Genomic DNA, 12,581 nt, shown 5'->3' with positions numbered 1-12,581 from the left:
TTGTGGGAGCCGGCAGGATGCTCCGGGCCTAGGAGCCGGCCCGCCGCCATGTTGATGCACCCCATGGCTGTGGGGCACACGATGAGACCCTAAATCCACCACACCCCGTGTTTGTGGGGGGTTGTGACCACGGTGACCAGGCTTGGGGTATCCTCACTCTTTCTCACTATGCCCACGGGGAGGGAAGAAATCGAAAGAAGAGTATTTTAAAAACAACATAAATAAACCCAGCGCAGAGGGCGTTGAGTTGGACGACTACACATCCCATCGGCCGCCACGGCGGCGCAGGCGCAGCGCGGGTGGGCGGGGCCGCGGCGCGCGGCGCGCGTTGCCGCGCGGTGATTGGCGGGTGGAGCTGTCCGTCAGGGTCTCGCCCCGCCCCCGCCGCGGCGGTGCCTGCCCGGGCTCGGCGGGCGCGCGCACCGGGACCCCGCACCGGCACCGGGGACCCCGCACCGGCGCCGCGCCCCCTGCCGGCCCCGCCCCGCGCCGCGCCCCGGCCCCGCCACCGCCACCGCCGCCCCGGGACCGGCCCCGGGACCGCCGGCCGCGCCCGCCCCGCCCGGTACCGCGCCGCCGCCACCGCCGCCGCCGCCGGCCCAACCATGATGAAGTTTCGGTTCCGGCGGCAGGGTGCCGACCCGCACCGCGACCGCCTCCGCCACGACCTCTTCGCCTTCAGCAAGGTGCGTCTGGGGCGAGCGGGGGGCGCGGCGGTGGATCCCGGGGGGACGGCTACCACCGGAGGCACCGGGGGTACCGGGCAGGGTGCGGGGAGCCCCCCGGTGCCGCGGGGCTCTGGGACCCCGGCGGGATGCTGCCCGCGGGGAGGCGAGCAGCGTGCGGGGCACCGCCCCCCGGGACCGGCTGAAGCCCCGGGGGAGCCGCGCACCGGGACCTCCCCGCTCCCGGGGAAGGGGCGCGCAGAAAGGGCAGGGCCGCCTGGCCGGGGGATCCCGGGACGGGCTGGTGGGCCGCCCCGGCAGGATGCACCCCCGGGGGTGGGTACCGGGAGCCGCGGGTGCGGGATGCGCACCGGGGGCTGCGCTCCTCCCCGTGCGGTGCAGGGGGGCACTCCGGGAGAGGATGCGACCCCCTCGGCAGCGCGACGTCCCCGTCCCAGCCCCTCCTGGGGGGGTTCCCTGGAGCTCCCCGGTTCCCGCATTCCCCCTGCCCGCCCGTGGATTCCCCGAGGCCTCGCTCACGGGCGTTTTGGGGTGACCCGTGGTCCCGCACCCTGTCTGGCCTTGGGGCATCCCTGGCTGCATCCCCCATGAGAGGCTCACCCCGGTCTCCCCAGGGGTGGGATACCGGGGGGCTGGACCCCCTGTGTCAGGCCAGAAGGGCTGTGGCAATGACCCCCTGGGCTTTCGGGGTTCCCTGGCACCCCAAAGATGCGTCTCTGTGGGGACATGAGAGGTCAGCACTTGCCCCCCTCCTCCCTCGAGTTTTCCCACTTACCCCCTCATTTGGGGTGGGAGAGACCCCCAGGCTCATCAAACAACCCTGGAGCGACCCCCACCAGCCCTGGGGTGCCAGACCCTTCCCTCGGGACATCGGGCTGTGCCAGCGGGTGCCCACCTGGCACTTGGTGCACCTTGTCCAGGAAGCCTTGGGACCATTTTCCTGCCGTGGCCGGGGAGCACGAGACCGCCGGCAGCGGCCCTGGATGAGCCCAAGCCGTGCCCATCTGTCTGTCCATCCCGGCACTGCTGTGGGGTGCTTGCCCAGCTCCTGCTGGGGCCTCTGCCGTGCCCCGGAGCGCCCCCCGGGCTGTCCCGCAGCTGTCCCGCGGTTGTCGGGGTTTGCGGTGCTGCCCAGCACAGCCCTGACCCCAGCTCGCTGCCCTGGGTGAGGGTCTGGCCGGGGGTGCAAGGCTCAGCCCAGCCAGAGCCCCCCGTTTTTGGGGAGCTCAGTGCCCCGGCCGGGTCTATGGGCGGTGTGTGCCGGTGGGATGCGCTGGGGGGAGGCTGAGGAGAGCCCCTCGCGGCCGTCCCAGCCCTGGGGCCGCCGGCTGCCCACCTGCCTCCCATTAAGGGTTGTTTTTCCTCCCGAGCTCCAGATCTGCCTGGGATTTGCTGTAATTTGGCCGGGAGCGCGCCTTGGCCGGCCGGCACAGCCTGCCGGATGCGGGCGGGAGCGGGGGCTGCGGCTGGGGGGCTGAGCCGGGTCCCCCTTTGGGGCTGGGAGTGTTGGGGAACTGCGACAGCGCTTTTTGGGGAGTCTTTGCCCGTGTCACGGTGTTGGTTTCTGGCCTAAAGCATCGCTGTGCTGTCCCCTGTGCTGCTGCTGCTGTCCCAGCTCCGTCCTCCAGCGCAGCGTGCATCCCGGGGGGATTCACCGTGACCCTGCGTGGGTCGGCACCCACGAGCATCCACTTCCTCGCCCCTCGGACGTGTTGGGACCCCCTTGGATGGGCCGGGACGCCTGGGACAGGCTGGGGACGTTTTCACGCTGCTGAAGTTGTCCCTTGGGAGGGGAACAGGAGCCGGGGTGACAGCGGCTGCCGCCGGCGGGTGCGGAAAGCCGCCCCGCTGCGCCTCTCGGATGCCCCAGACAAAGGGAGCAGGTCAGGATCCGGCCAGGCTGGCTCCGGCGGCCTCCGTATCGTCTGATCGCGCCGTGGCTGCTCAGCCCAGCTGCCCTCGGGAGCCCTGCGGTGCCCGCACCGCGGGCCGGCCCGGTGGGTGCCCCCCGCGTCCCCCCGCTGCCGGGGCAGCCCCTCCCCAGCCGGCGAGCCCGGGCACGCCGCACGGCCCGGACTTCCTTGGGAAGGTGCCCTCGGGTGACACGCGGCTCCGGCGGGGACGTCCCTGGCGCTGGCGGGTCCCGCTCGCCTGGTTCTGCCGCCCGGCACCGGGGACGCCCGGTGATGTCGCAGCGGGGGGGTCCCGCTCGCCTCTCCCGGGGGATCCTCACCGCGCGGGTTTCGAGCAGAGGGGTCCCATCCCCAAAGTGCTGGTGGGCAGTGGGACAGCTCGTTCAAGGTCAGAGCTACCCCGGCCCGTGGTGCGGCTGTTGGGCTGGGTTTTGGGGTGCTGGGTGGAAATTGGGTGAGGAGTGATGTCCCCTCTCCTCAAAGCCCTCCCTGGTGGCACTGGGGGACAGAGCAGCATCTTTGTGGTCCCCCATTGCAGGGGTGATGCTCAGGCTGGTGTGGGATCGGGGGTGAGGGGGGCTGTGGAAGGTTTGGGGGTGTCAGAGGCGGGGGGTCCCGCTCTGACCTGCCTGTCCCCACGCCAGACGGTGGAGCACGGCTTCCCCAGCCAGCCCAGCGCCCTGGCCTACGACCCCGTGCTGCGAGTGATGGCCATCGGCACCAAGGCGGGAGCCGTCAAGCTGTATCCTTTTCCTCCCACATGAGCAGGAGGTAAGGACCTCCCGGACCCTCCTGCGCTCGCTCCTCTCTGCCTGTCCCCATCCCGGAGAATGCTTGGAGACGTGGCTGTGCTGCTTCTGGCCCATCCGGCAGCCCCCACTCGGCTGCCGTCCATCCCTCCGTCCAGCTGTGCTGCAGCTGGGCCGGGCGGCGAGGGGGCGGCTGGAGGAAACCCCCGCCTCGCCCAAAAAACGCCGGGGAGAAAAAAGAGGCTCGGGAGCATCCCAATGGGGTCCTTCCCGCTGTTACCCCGCTTATCCCGGGGGGCTCCTGTCCATCCGCACCCACTCAGCCCTCGGGGGAGGGAGCAGCGGGGGCTCTGGCCGGCCCGGGGCTGCGGTGGGCGCGGAGCCCGGTGCCGGCTGGGGGGCCGAAGCGGGGGACGCCGAGCGGGGCCGGCCGGGCTTTGTTGGCGGCAGCGTGCAGGGAGACTTCAGAGGGCTCTGCTGGCGGGCGGCCAGGGCTGGATGCGGGCCGTGCTCGGGGGGCCCCGCGCCGCAGGAATGCGGGCTGGGGGCGGCCGCGCCCGCAGCGGGGTCGGGGTGTGGGGGGCGGCCGCGCTCCCCCTCCCCCAGGCCGGCGGCTCGCTGCCTCCCGAGCACAAAGATGGCGTGTTTTGTTCTGCCGGGGCCGCCCGGGTGCCAGCCGGCCCGGCCGCGACGTCGCCGGCCGCCCCAGTCGCCTGCCCGGCCCGCGGTGCCGGTCCCAGCTGAGCCCCCCCCGGCACGGCGGGGATGCGGTTGTGGGGGGCTGCGGTGCCCTGAGCATCCTCTGCGGGGATGGTTTTGGGGTGGTACCCAGCGTGGTACCCCGTGCCTACATGGCCCTGCTCTGGCTGCCTCCAAAAAGATGCTTCTGGAGGCTGGAGGTGCCGGGGAAGCCGGGGCCGGGCGAGGCAGCAGCCGGAGCTGGCCTGACTGGCGTTACTGGTTAGTGGGGGCACCCCTGGGTGCTCCCCGGCCGGGCTGGGCAGATCTGGTTGCTGACAGCCCAGCATTGAGGGGCAGCCAGTGCCTGGGGGGGTCTCCTGGGACAGCTGGGGGTCCCTGTGCCTGGACCCCCATTCCACATACTGGTGACACTGGTGTGCCCGAGCCATTTGCCTTGAGGGCTCTCTCAGCTTGTGGCACTCTTTTGGGTGGGGAAAGACCCCAGAATGAGCAAGGATGGGTGGCATCCCCCATGCATGTAGCACCGAGAGCCCCCTGTGTGCTCCCTGCTACATTCCCATGCCCTGTTCCCTGCTGTCTCCAAACTCTGTGGCTGTCCCCTGGCTCTGCCAGCTCCGCTGTGCCCAGCACTGCCAGACAGCTCCTGCCTGTCCGGCCGGGCAGAGCCGCCGGGCTGGTTCCCCGTGCCCAGGGCGCCAGAGGGTGGCCAGGGGCAAGGACTCCCAGCACACAGCATGCCCAGAGGGGCTGCACAGCGCACTGGTGACACCGGGCTGGGGGCAGCAGCTGGTCTGGGGTTGCTGGGTGTGCTGGGGATGCCAGGCTGGGCTGCTCTGTGCGGTGCTGCAGCCGCTGCGCGGGTCCTGCCGCGGTTCCTGCCGCGGTTCCTGCTGCCGTTCCTGCTGCCGTTCCTGCCGAGCGGCGTCGCCGAAGGAGCCGGGACCAGTCGGGTGAGTGCGGCTGTGCCGGCGCATGCCGAACCCCACCCCGCTGCCGGTGCGTGCCGGGGCTCCCGGCGCCTCTCGCACACCCAGCCCAGCTGTGAGCGTTGGCCGCAGCCTGACCTGGGACATCCCGGCTGGAGGTGCTTGGTGGATCCCAGCCTGACCTGCCGTGTCCCAGCTGGAGGTGCTTGGTGGATTTCAGGCTGATTCAGAGCGTCCTGGTTGGAGTTGGAGGTGCTTGGTGGATCCCAGATGGGGATGGTGGTGCCCAGGCCAGCTCTGGCACGGGGTGCAGCCAGGGATGCTCTGCCCTGGCTCTCCTGGGGACAGGGGGCTGAACTGGTGTTTGCAGGTAGAACTGTGACCTGAGGGAATTCGGAGGGTCCTGAGTTTGCTGGGGAAGGGTGTGTTGGGGGGGGGGGGGCCCTACCCTTGTTGTTTCTTTGACGGCCCCCCCAGATATGGCGCACCGGGTGTGGAGCTGACAGGCCTGCACAAGGAGACAGCCACTGTCACCCAGCTGCACTTCCTTCCCGGCCAGGTACGGGGGTGTCCCGGGGGGGGAACCTGGCAGCAGCCCCCCAGCACCTCACACACCCCTCTATCATCCCCCCCTCCATCCCCAGGGCTGGCTCCTGTCGCTGCTGGACGACAACACGCTGCACCTGTGGGAGGTGTGCCACAAGGAGGGCTGCTCCCACCTGGAGGAGACCCGCAGCTTCGGCCTCCCGGGACGCCCAGGGTCCGCCGGCGCTAAGTACTTGCCTGGGGGTCGGAGCCGCTCCCCCGCGGGGCGGCGGCGGTGCCGGTGCCGGCTGGGAACGGCGCGGGGGAGCAGCCGGTCTGCCGGGGCGGGATGGTGGCCAAGGTCCCCTCCGTGGTGGTGTTTGCCCCTCTGGGATGCTCCTCTGATCTCAGCTGAGATGCTGAGTGCAGGGAACAGCTCTGGATTTTTATGGTGCTGGCAGGGCCCGGGGGTGATTAATGGCTGTAATTTAATTGCTGTCGGCACTGAGGCTGTCCTTGCCCTTGTCCTCCTGCACTCAGGGAGATGGGAATGGAGGGATGGAGCAGGGCAGGTCTGGGTCTCTTTGACGCTCCCCCAGAGCCAACCTGGTGCTGAGGCAGCCCCTGTTCCCCCCACAGCTGCTCTCCTGGCATCACACGGGTGACAGTGGTCCTGCCCATGGCTGCTGGTGCCATGGTCTGCTTGGGCACTGAGGGTGGTGCCGTGTACTTTGTCACCCTGCCCACCCTGACGCTGCTGGAAGACAAAACCCTCTTCCCGGATGAGATCCTGCAGAGGTGAGAGCCCTGCAGGCCCCATGCCCCTGCATCCCCAGCACCCCCAGCCCATCTCTGACCCCCTGTGCCTGTCCCCCTGCAGTGTCCCCGACGATTATCGCTGCGGGAAGGCGCTGGGGCCCGTGGAGTCCATCCAGGAGCACCCACGCAATGGCAGCCGGCTCCTCATCGGCTACAGCCGGGGGCTGCTGGTCCTGTGGGAGCAGAGCACTCGTGCTGTCCTGCATCTCTTCCTGGGCAACCAGGTACTGGGGCTGGGGGGGCCATGGCCCTGGGTGTGTGTGTGTCCCCATGTGAGTGCTGAGCCCCCCGTGTGGCCCTGCAGCAGCTGGAGAGCCTGGCCTGGGAGCAGAGCGGGACGAGCATCGTCAGCTCCCACAGCGACGGCGGGTACATGGTGTGGGCAGCGAGCGGCACCGGCCTGAGGACCCAGCAGCCCGTCATGTCCACCATCCCCTACGGTACAGGATGGGGGTTTGGGGGGCTCTGGGGTTGGGAGCTGATCCCCTCCCATATCCCAGTGCTACAGCCAGTGTTGTTGTTTTCATCTCAGGGCCGTTCCCTTGCAAAGCCATCAGCAAAATCCTCTGGCGAACCTGCGAGTCAGGGTAGGTGGGTGGGCTGGGCATGGGCACAGGGGGCACTTGGGGGTCCAGGGTCTGATGGCAGCTGCTTCATCCCACCCAGGAACCCCTTCATCATCTTCAGTGGGGGGATGCCACGGGCCAGCTATGGTGACAGGCACTGTGTCAGCGTGCTGCAGGGCCAGACCCTGGCCACGCTCGACTTCACCTCCCGCGTCATTGACTTCTTCACTGTGCAGAGCGCAGAGGTGCCTGAGGGAGGTACGTCCTGCCAGGGCCGCCCAGGGAGCGGGTGATGCTGTGGGGGTCTCCACGTGCAGCAGCCATCTCCCCCCTCCCCAGGCTTTGAGAACCCCCGAGCCCTCGTGGTGCTGGTGGAGGAGGAGCTGGTGGCCATCGACCTGCAGACGCCGGGCTGGCCCACCATCCCTGCCCCGTACCTGGCACCTCTGCACTCCTCTGCCATCACCTGCTCCTGCCATGTCTCCAACGTGCCCCTCAAGCTCTGGGAGAGGATCGTCAGCGTGGGCGAGCAGCAGAGCCCCCGGCAATCCTCTGCGGTCAGTGATGGGGGTGGTGGGGAGGGGTCCTGCTGAGCCCTTCCAGCATGGCCCAGTGGCTTCATCCCTTCCTCCATCCCCTCTCCATCCCTCCCTCCAGGCTTGGCCCATTGATGGGGGGAAGAACCTGGCCCAGGAGCCCACGCAGAGGGGGCTTCTCCTCACCGGGTGAGTGGGCTGGCAGCAGGGAGGGGGCCTGGGAACCCCAAAATGTGGGAGGGGACACATCCACACCCATTTCTGGTGGAGATTAATGGCTCTAATTGCTAATTGGGATGGTGGTGGCATCTACTCCCTCATTTGGGGTGGGCTGCCCCTTTTTGTTCTGGCTGGGCATGAGTGTGTCACCCGCTGCGCTGTCCCCCGTGTCCCCCCCTCTGGCACTGTGGCTGCCAGCACACAGGCAGCTCTTGTTAGCCGGGCAGATGTTGGGGCCCACGCTGACAGGACCCCCCCTCCCAGGCACGAGGACGGCACGGTGCGGTTCTGGGACGCCTCGGGGGTCTCCCTGAAGCCCCTCTACAAGCTGGGTACCGCCAACATCTTCCAGACAGACTGTGAGCACAACGACAGCCTCAACCAGGCGGGCGAGGAGGAGTGGCCTCCGTTCCGCAAGGTGAGGTCCCCTGGGCAGGGTGACACTGCCATGGAGCTCAGCACCCTCCTGGCTCTGCCAGCACTGGAGGGGGCAAACCCAGAGCTGGGCACGGGGGATGCACCTGCTGGAGCCATCTCGGCTGCGCCCCGGGGACGTGTCCCCCGGCTCAGGGCACAGCTGCTGTGTGACGCACTGTGGGGACACAAGGGACGCTTGTTCCGTGGGCCCCGTCCATGGGTCTCCCCCAGCATGGGGGACAGGGCCGGGGGGTGAGTGGGGACACTTTCCTGGGCGTGATGCCCGGAGTGGCCCGTGTGCCACAGCTGGCAGAGGGATGCGGGGGTGCAGGGGGGCTGTCCCACAGCTGTGTGCGGGGTCCTGGCTGTCCCTTCAGCTGTCCCCTCCCGCAGGTGGGCTGCTTTGATCCCTACAGCGATGACCCGCGCCTGGGCGTGCAGAAGATCGCGCTCTGCAAGTACACGGCCAAGATGGTGGTGGCTGGCACGGCGGGGCAGGTAAGAGCAGGGGCTTCTCCATTGGGGACCCACAGCATGAGGGGGCTACAGACACCCACGGTTGTCCTTGAAGGGCTCCTAGCCTGGGTTTAGCCCCTGGTGTGCAGCAGGCTGGCTGGCTGGGGGAGGTCCAGTGTGTCCCCCTGTCTGTGTTTGTCTCTGCAGGTGCTGGTGATGGAGCTGAGCGACGAGAAGTCAGAGCACGCAGTCAGCGTGGCCACCGTGGACCTGCTGCAGGACCGTGAGGGCTTCACCTGGAAGGGCCACGACCGCCTGGCCCCCCGGAACGGGCCCCTCCACTTCCCCCCTGGCTTCCAGCCCAGCGTGCTGGTGCAGTGCGTGCCCCCCGCTGCCGTCACCGCCGTCACCCTCCACTCTGAGTGGAACCTCGTGGCCTTCGGCACCAGCCACGGCTTTGGGCTCTTTGACTACTACCGGCGCAACCCCGTGCTGGCCAGGTATGGGGGGACCTCGGTGCTGGGAACCCCTGGATGGCCTGGGGGTGCTGAGCAGCCTTGGTGCCCACAGGTGTACGCTGCACCCCAACGACTCGCTGGCCATGGAGGGGCCCCTGTCCCGCGTGAAGTCCCTCAAGAAGTCCCTGCGCCAGTCCTTCCGCCGCATCCGCAAGAGCCGCGTGTCGGGCAAGAAGAGGCTCAACGCCAGCAGCCCCTCCAGCAAGGTGGGCAGGGAGTGGGGGTCACCGTGGCAGCTCCCCATCCCCACCCAGCAGAGAGTGACCCTGTGTCCCCTTGCCAGGTGCAGGAGGCCAACGCGCAGCTGGCAGAGCAGGCAGGTCCCCCCGAGGTGGAGATGACGCCGGTGCAGCGGCGGATCGAGCCTCGCTCGGCCGATGATTCGCTTTCGGGGGTCGTGCGGTGCCTCTACTTTGCCGACACCTTCCTCCGTGACGGTGAGACCCCCTCCCTGCCTCCCTCCCTGGGAAAAGCCCCCAGGCTGGGTCTGTGGGGAGGGGGTTCTGACACTGCTCCACCCCCACAGCCGCCCACCACGGCCCCACGATGTGGGCAGGGACCAACTCGGGCTCGGTGTTCGCCTACGCCCTGGAGGTGCCGTCGCAGGAGAAGTTCTCGGAGCGGGCGGTGGAGGCGGTGCTGGGGAAGGAGATCCAGCTGATGCACCGGGCGCCCGTGGTGGCCATTGCGGTGCTGGATGGGCGGGGGAACCCCCTGCCCGAGCCCTATGAGGTGTCTCGGGACCTGGCCAAGGCCCCCGACATGCAGGGCAGCCACTCCATGCTCATCTCCTCCGAGGAACAGTTCAAGGTGAGTGTGGGGCTCAGTGTCCTGCTGTGGTAGAGATGGGACACAAAATGTCCCTTGTCCTCTTTGGATGTCTTCATCATGCAGGGACTGGAGGTGACCAGTCAGGTTTTGGGGGCACTCCTATGCCTGTTCTAGGGTATGAATCCAAGGGGAAGGTTCCCCCCTAAACCCTGCAGGTTCCTGTTCTCCCCTGAGCCCGGCTCCTCCTGCCCCCCAGGTGTTCACGCTGCCCAAAGTGAGTGCCAAGACCAAGTTCAAGCTGACAGCACACGAGGGCTGCCGGGTGAGGAAGGTGGCCCTGGTGAGCCTGGCCAGCGCTGGCTCTGAGGAGAGGCTGGAAAACTGCCTGGCCTGTCTCACCAACCTGGGGGACATCCACATCTTCACCGTGCCCAGCCTGCGGCCCCAGGTCCACTACAGCTGCATCCGTAAGGAAGACATCAGCGGCATCGCCTCCTGTGTCTTCACCAAGCACGGCCAAGGTGAGGACACCAGGTGATGTCTGTGTCAATGGGGTGTTGACCTCACCTGCAGCCCTGTGGGGGATGCCTGAGGCTTGTTGTTGTCCCCCCTGTAGGTTTCTACCTAATTTCACCATCTGAGTTTGAGCGCTTCTCGCTGAGCGCCAGGAATGTGACAGAGCCACTGTGCCGGCTGGAGGTCGCCCGGCTCCAGGACACCTCCTGCCTCAGGTGGGCTGTCTCGGGGGCTTTGGGGGCTTTGCTGTGGTGGAACCCCCATACACCCACCCCATGACACTGGTTCTGGCCATAACTTCTCCCTGTTTCCTTGCAGCAACAGCTCAGCGGTGACACCGAAGCTGCCGCAGGCGAACGGCACCCACGTCCCCCGCAGCTCCGAGGGCCAGCACTCCCCGTCAGACAGCGACCGTGAGTGACCCCCCTGTCCCTGCACGCTGCACACACACCGTGTCCCACAGCCCTGCTCCACGCCTGGCTGTCCCCAATCCCTCCTGTCCTGTGACTCCCCAGGGTCCCCTGAGGAGCACCCGGCTGCCTTCTCGCCCGGCCCCATCGACTCCCCCAACAGCAGCCTGGAGACCCCGCTGGACACCACCGGGGACATCACCGTGGAGGAAGTGAAGGATTTCCTGGCGTGAGTGGGGTGGGAATGGGGTAAACGGTGCTGAGGGGCTGTGGCAGTGCCTCTCACCCTGCTCTTCCCCAGGTCCTCGGAGGAAGCAGAGCAGAACCTGAGGAACACCAGCGAGGACGAGGCTCGGCCCACAGGGATCCTCATCAAGTGAGGTCTGTGAGGGGCTGCTGGTCCCTGGGGTGGGAGTGGGATTTGGAACTGGGACCCCAGCACAGTGCCCTGGCTTCGTGATCCACCATGGGAGGATGGAGTTGTAATCCCTGGGGCTTGCAGAGGAGGGGGAGCAGGGGGAATGCCTGTCCTGATCCCCACCCACTCCTGCTGAGGAGCTGCCTCTCCCACAGGCATCGCCGGCCTCCCTGCCCCATCTCAGTGCTCGGATTCCCGGGATGCGCGACTCGACTGGACCCCCGCGCCCCCTCCCCATGTAACGTAGACTGGCCTCCTCTCTAACATCTGCACCCCGGCTCCGGCACTCCCCACACCCCCTGCCCGGCCCCGGCGCCGTGGGGCACAAACTCTTCCCGGGGAAGATCAGTTCCTTTTTTATACACGGTCGAGTGTCACTGTCCCCTGCTCCAGAGCCCCCTTCCTGGGGGATGCTGCTGCTTCCCCGGCTCCACGGGGAGGGCTGGGGCTTGTGGACCCCCCCTTGTCCCCTGGTTTTGGTCCCTTGGGGCAGTGGGGGGTCAGAGGCCCCCGGGCACGGCCCCCCCGTACCCTGGTCTGTGTTTACATGCCCGGCTCCCTGCAGTTTACAGCCCCGTTCCCTGCCTGCCAGGAGGCTCTGGCTGCTGCACAGGGACTGTCCCCCCAGGGGAGCCCAGTGGGGACCCCCTGGCTCCCAGGTGGGCAGCAGAGGCCTTGAGCAGCCCGAGGAGGGGCACGCTGGGGGGTCACAGGTGGCCTTTTTCTCTTAGTGGCTTCTCCAAGGGCTATTCTCCAGGTTGGGCTCTGTGCCTGCTGCTCCTTTCTGACACTAATTCCTGCCACGGGGTGGGTTTGGGATGGGATCATGCTGTGGAATCACACGCAGGCTCCTGCTCCTGGTCCATGTTGGTGCTGGGAGGGGGCAGACGGGGTTACCCCAGCCCCCTCCTGCCCCAGGCTGGGCTGCCCCACCCTGGGGGTCTCACTGTGCCAAATCCCCCCTGGGCTCCGGGCCTGGCGTCGTCCTCCTGGGGGGCTGTGGTGACACAGCTGCTGTGGGCCAGCTCTGTCCCCTGGCCCATGGTGGCTGTTCCCATGGGGCTCAGCTGGCCCCTGCCCCTCTCCTTTGGGGAGCTGTGCCCCCCCGGGCTCCCTTGTGGTACGTGTGTGGCTGGGGGGGTTTGGGCTCGGTTGCTGCCGGCCGAGGCCGGGGCTGTAGCGTCCCTGGTAGAACCCCCCCCCCAACCCAACCTCATCTTTTTTTTTTTTTTCTTTTTTTTTTTGGTAAGATGAATTTAGCATTGTTTAGTTATTAAAAATACTGGTTTTTAATATTGAAAATAAAGCATTTAATATCAGCTGCCTGGGCTGCAGGTGTTTGCTGAGCCTTGGAGACAGGTGAGTGCTGAGCTGCAGAGGGGCAGATCAGGGTTGGGGGTGACCCCATTTGGGAGTGAGTCAGAGCCTGGGACA

The 12,581-nt window shown here is 67.7% G+C and overlaps 1 protein-coding gene across 2 annotated transcripts; it reads left to right on the top strand.

Moving 5' to 3' along the window:
• Window positions 1-373: 373 nt before the first annotated feature.
• LLGL1 (LLGL scribble cell polarity complex component 1) lies at window positions 374-12,417 on the top strand. Of its 2 annotated transcripts, none has more exons than XM_077186865.1 (23): window positions 374-686; window positions 3,244-3,341; window positions 5,454-5,535; window positions 5,621-5,736; window positions 6,141-6,299; window positions 6,382-6,544; window positions 6,625-6,760; window positions 6,853-6,907; window positions 6,987-7,144; window positions 7,226-7,443; window positions 7,544-7,611; window positions 7,906-8,059; window positions 8,452-8,556; window positions 8,722-9,014; window positions 9,085-9,238; window positions 9,316-9,469; window positions 9,559-9,842; window positions 10,060-10,324; window positions 10,420-10,534; window positions 10,638-10,732; window positions 10,835-10,958; window positions 11,031-11,110; window positions 11,303-12,417. In XM_077186865.1, the coding sequence occupies exons 1-22, from the start codon at window positions 606-608 to the stop codon at window positions 11,107-11,109; spliced, it is 3,156 nt and encodes a 1,051-aa protein (XP_077042980.1). In that variant the 5' UTR covers window positions 374-605; the 3' UTR covers window position 11,110; window positions 11,303-12,417. The 2 variants fall into 2 exon arrangements, with proteins under 2 accessions (XP_077042980.1, XP_054499863.1); XM_054643888.2 differs by having other exon boundaries at window positions 5,621-5,751.
• Window positions 12,418-12,581: the final 164 nt, after the last annotated feature.

This window comes from Agelaius phoeniceus, chromosome 16 (assembly GCF_051311805.1).
Source record: "Agelaius phoeniceus isolate bAgePho1 chromosome 16, bAgePho1.hap1, whole genome shotgun sequence".
NCBI lineage: Eukaryota > Metazoa > Chordata > Aves > Passeriformes > Icteridae > Agelaius > Agelaius phoeniceus.
The sequence above is the reverse complement of the archived record's forward strand: the minus strand, read 5'-3'. Positions and strand labels throughout refer to the sequence as shown.

What these genes read in the sequence shown, in the direction of transcription:
- LLGL1 (XM_054643888.2), top strand. Translation starts at nt 606, where the DNA reads ATGATGAAGTTTCGGTTCCGGCGGCAGGGTGCCGACCCGCACCGCGAC. An exon ending in AAGGCGGGAGCCGTCAAGCT is followed by an intron (nt 3,342 to 5,453) that starts GTATCCTTTTCC and finishes CGGCCCCCCCAG; the next exon opens with ATATGGCGCACCGGGTGTGG. An exon ending in CCAGGGTCCGCCGGCGCTAA is followed by an intron (nt 5,752 to 6,140) that starts GTACTTGCCTGG and finishes TTCCCCCCACAG; the next exon opens with CTGCTCTCCTGGCATCACAC.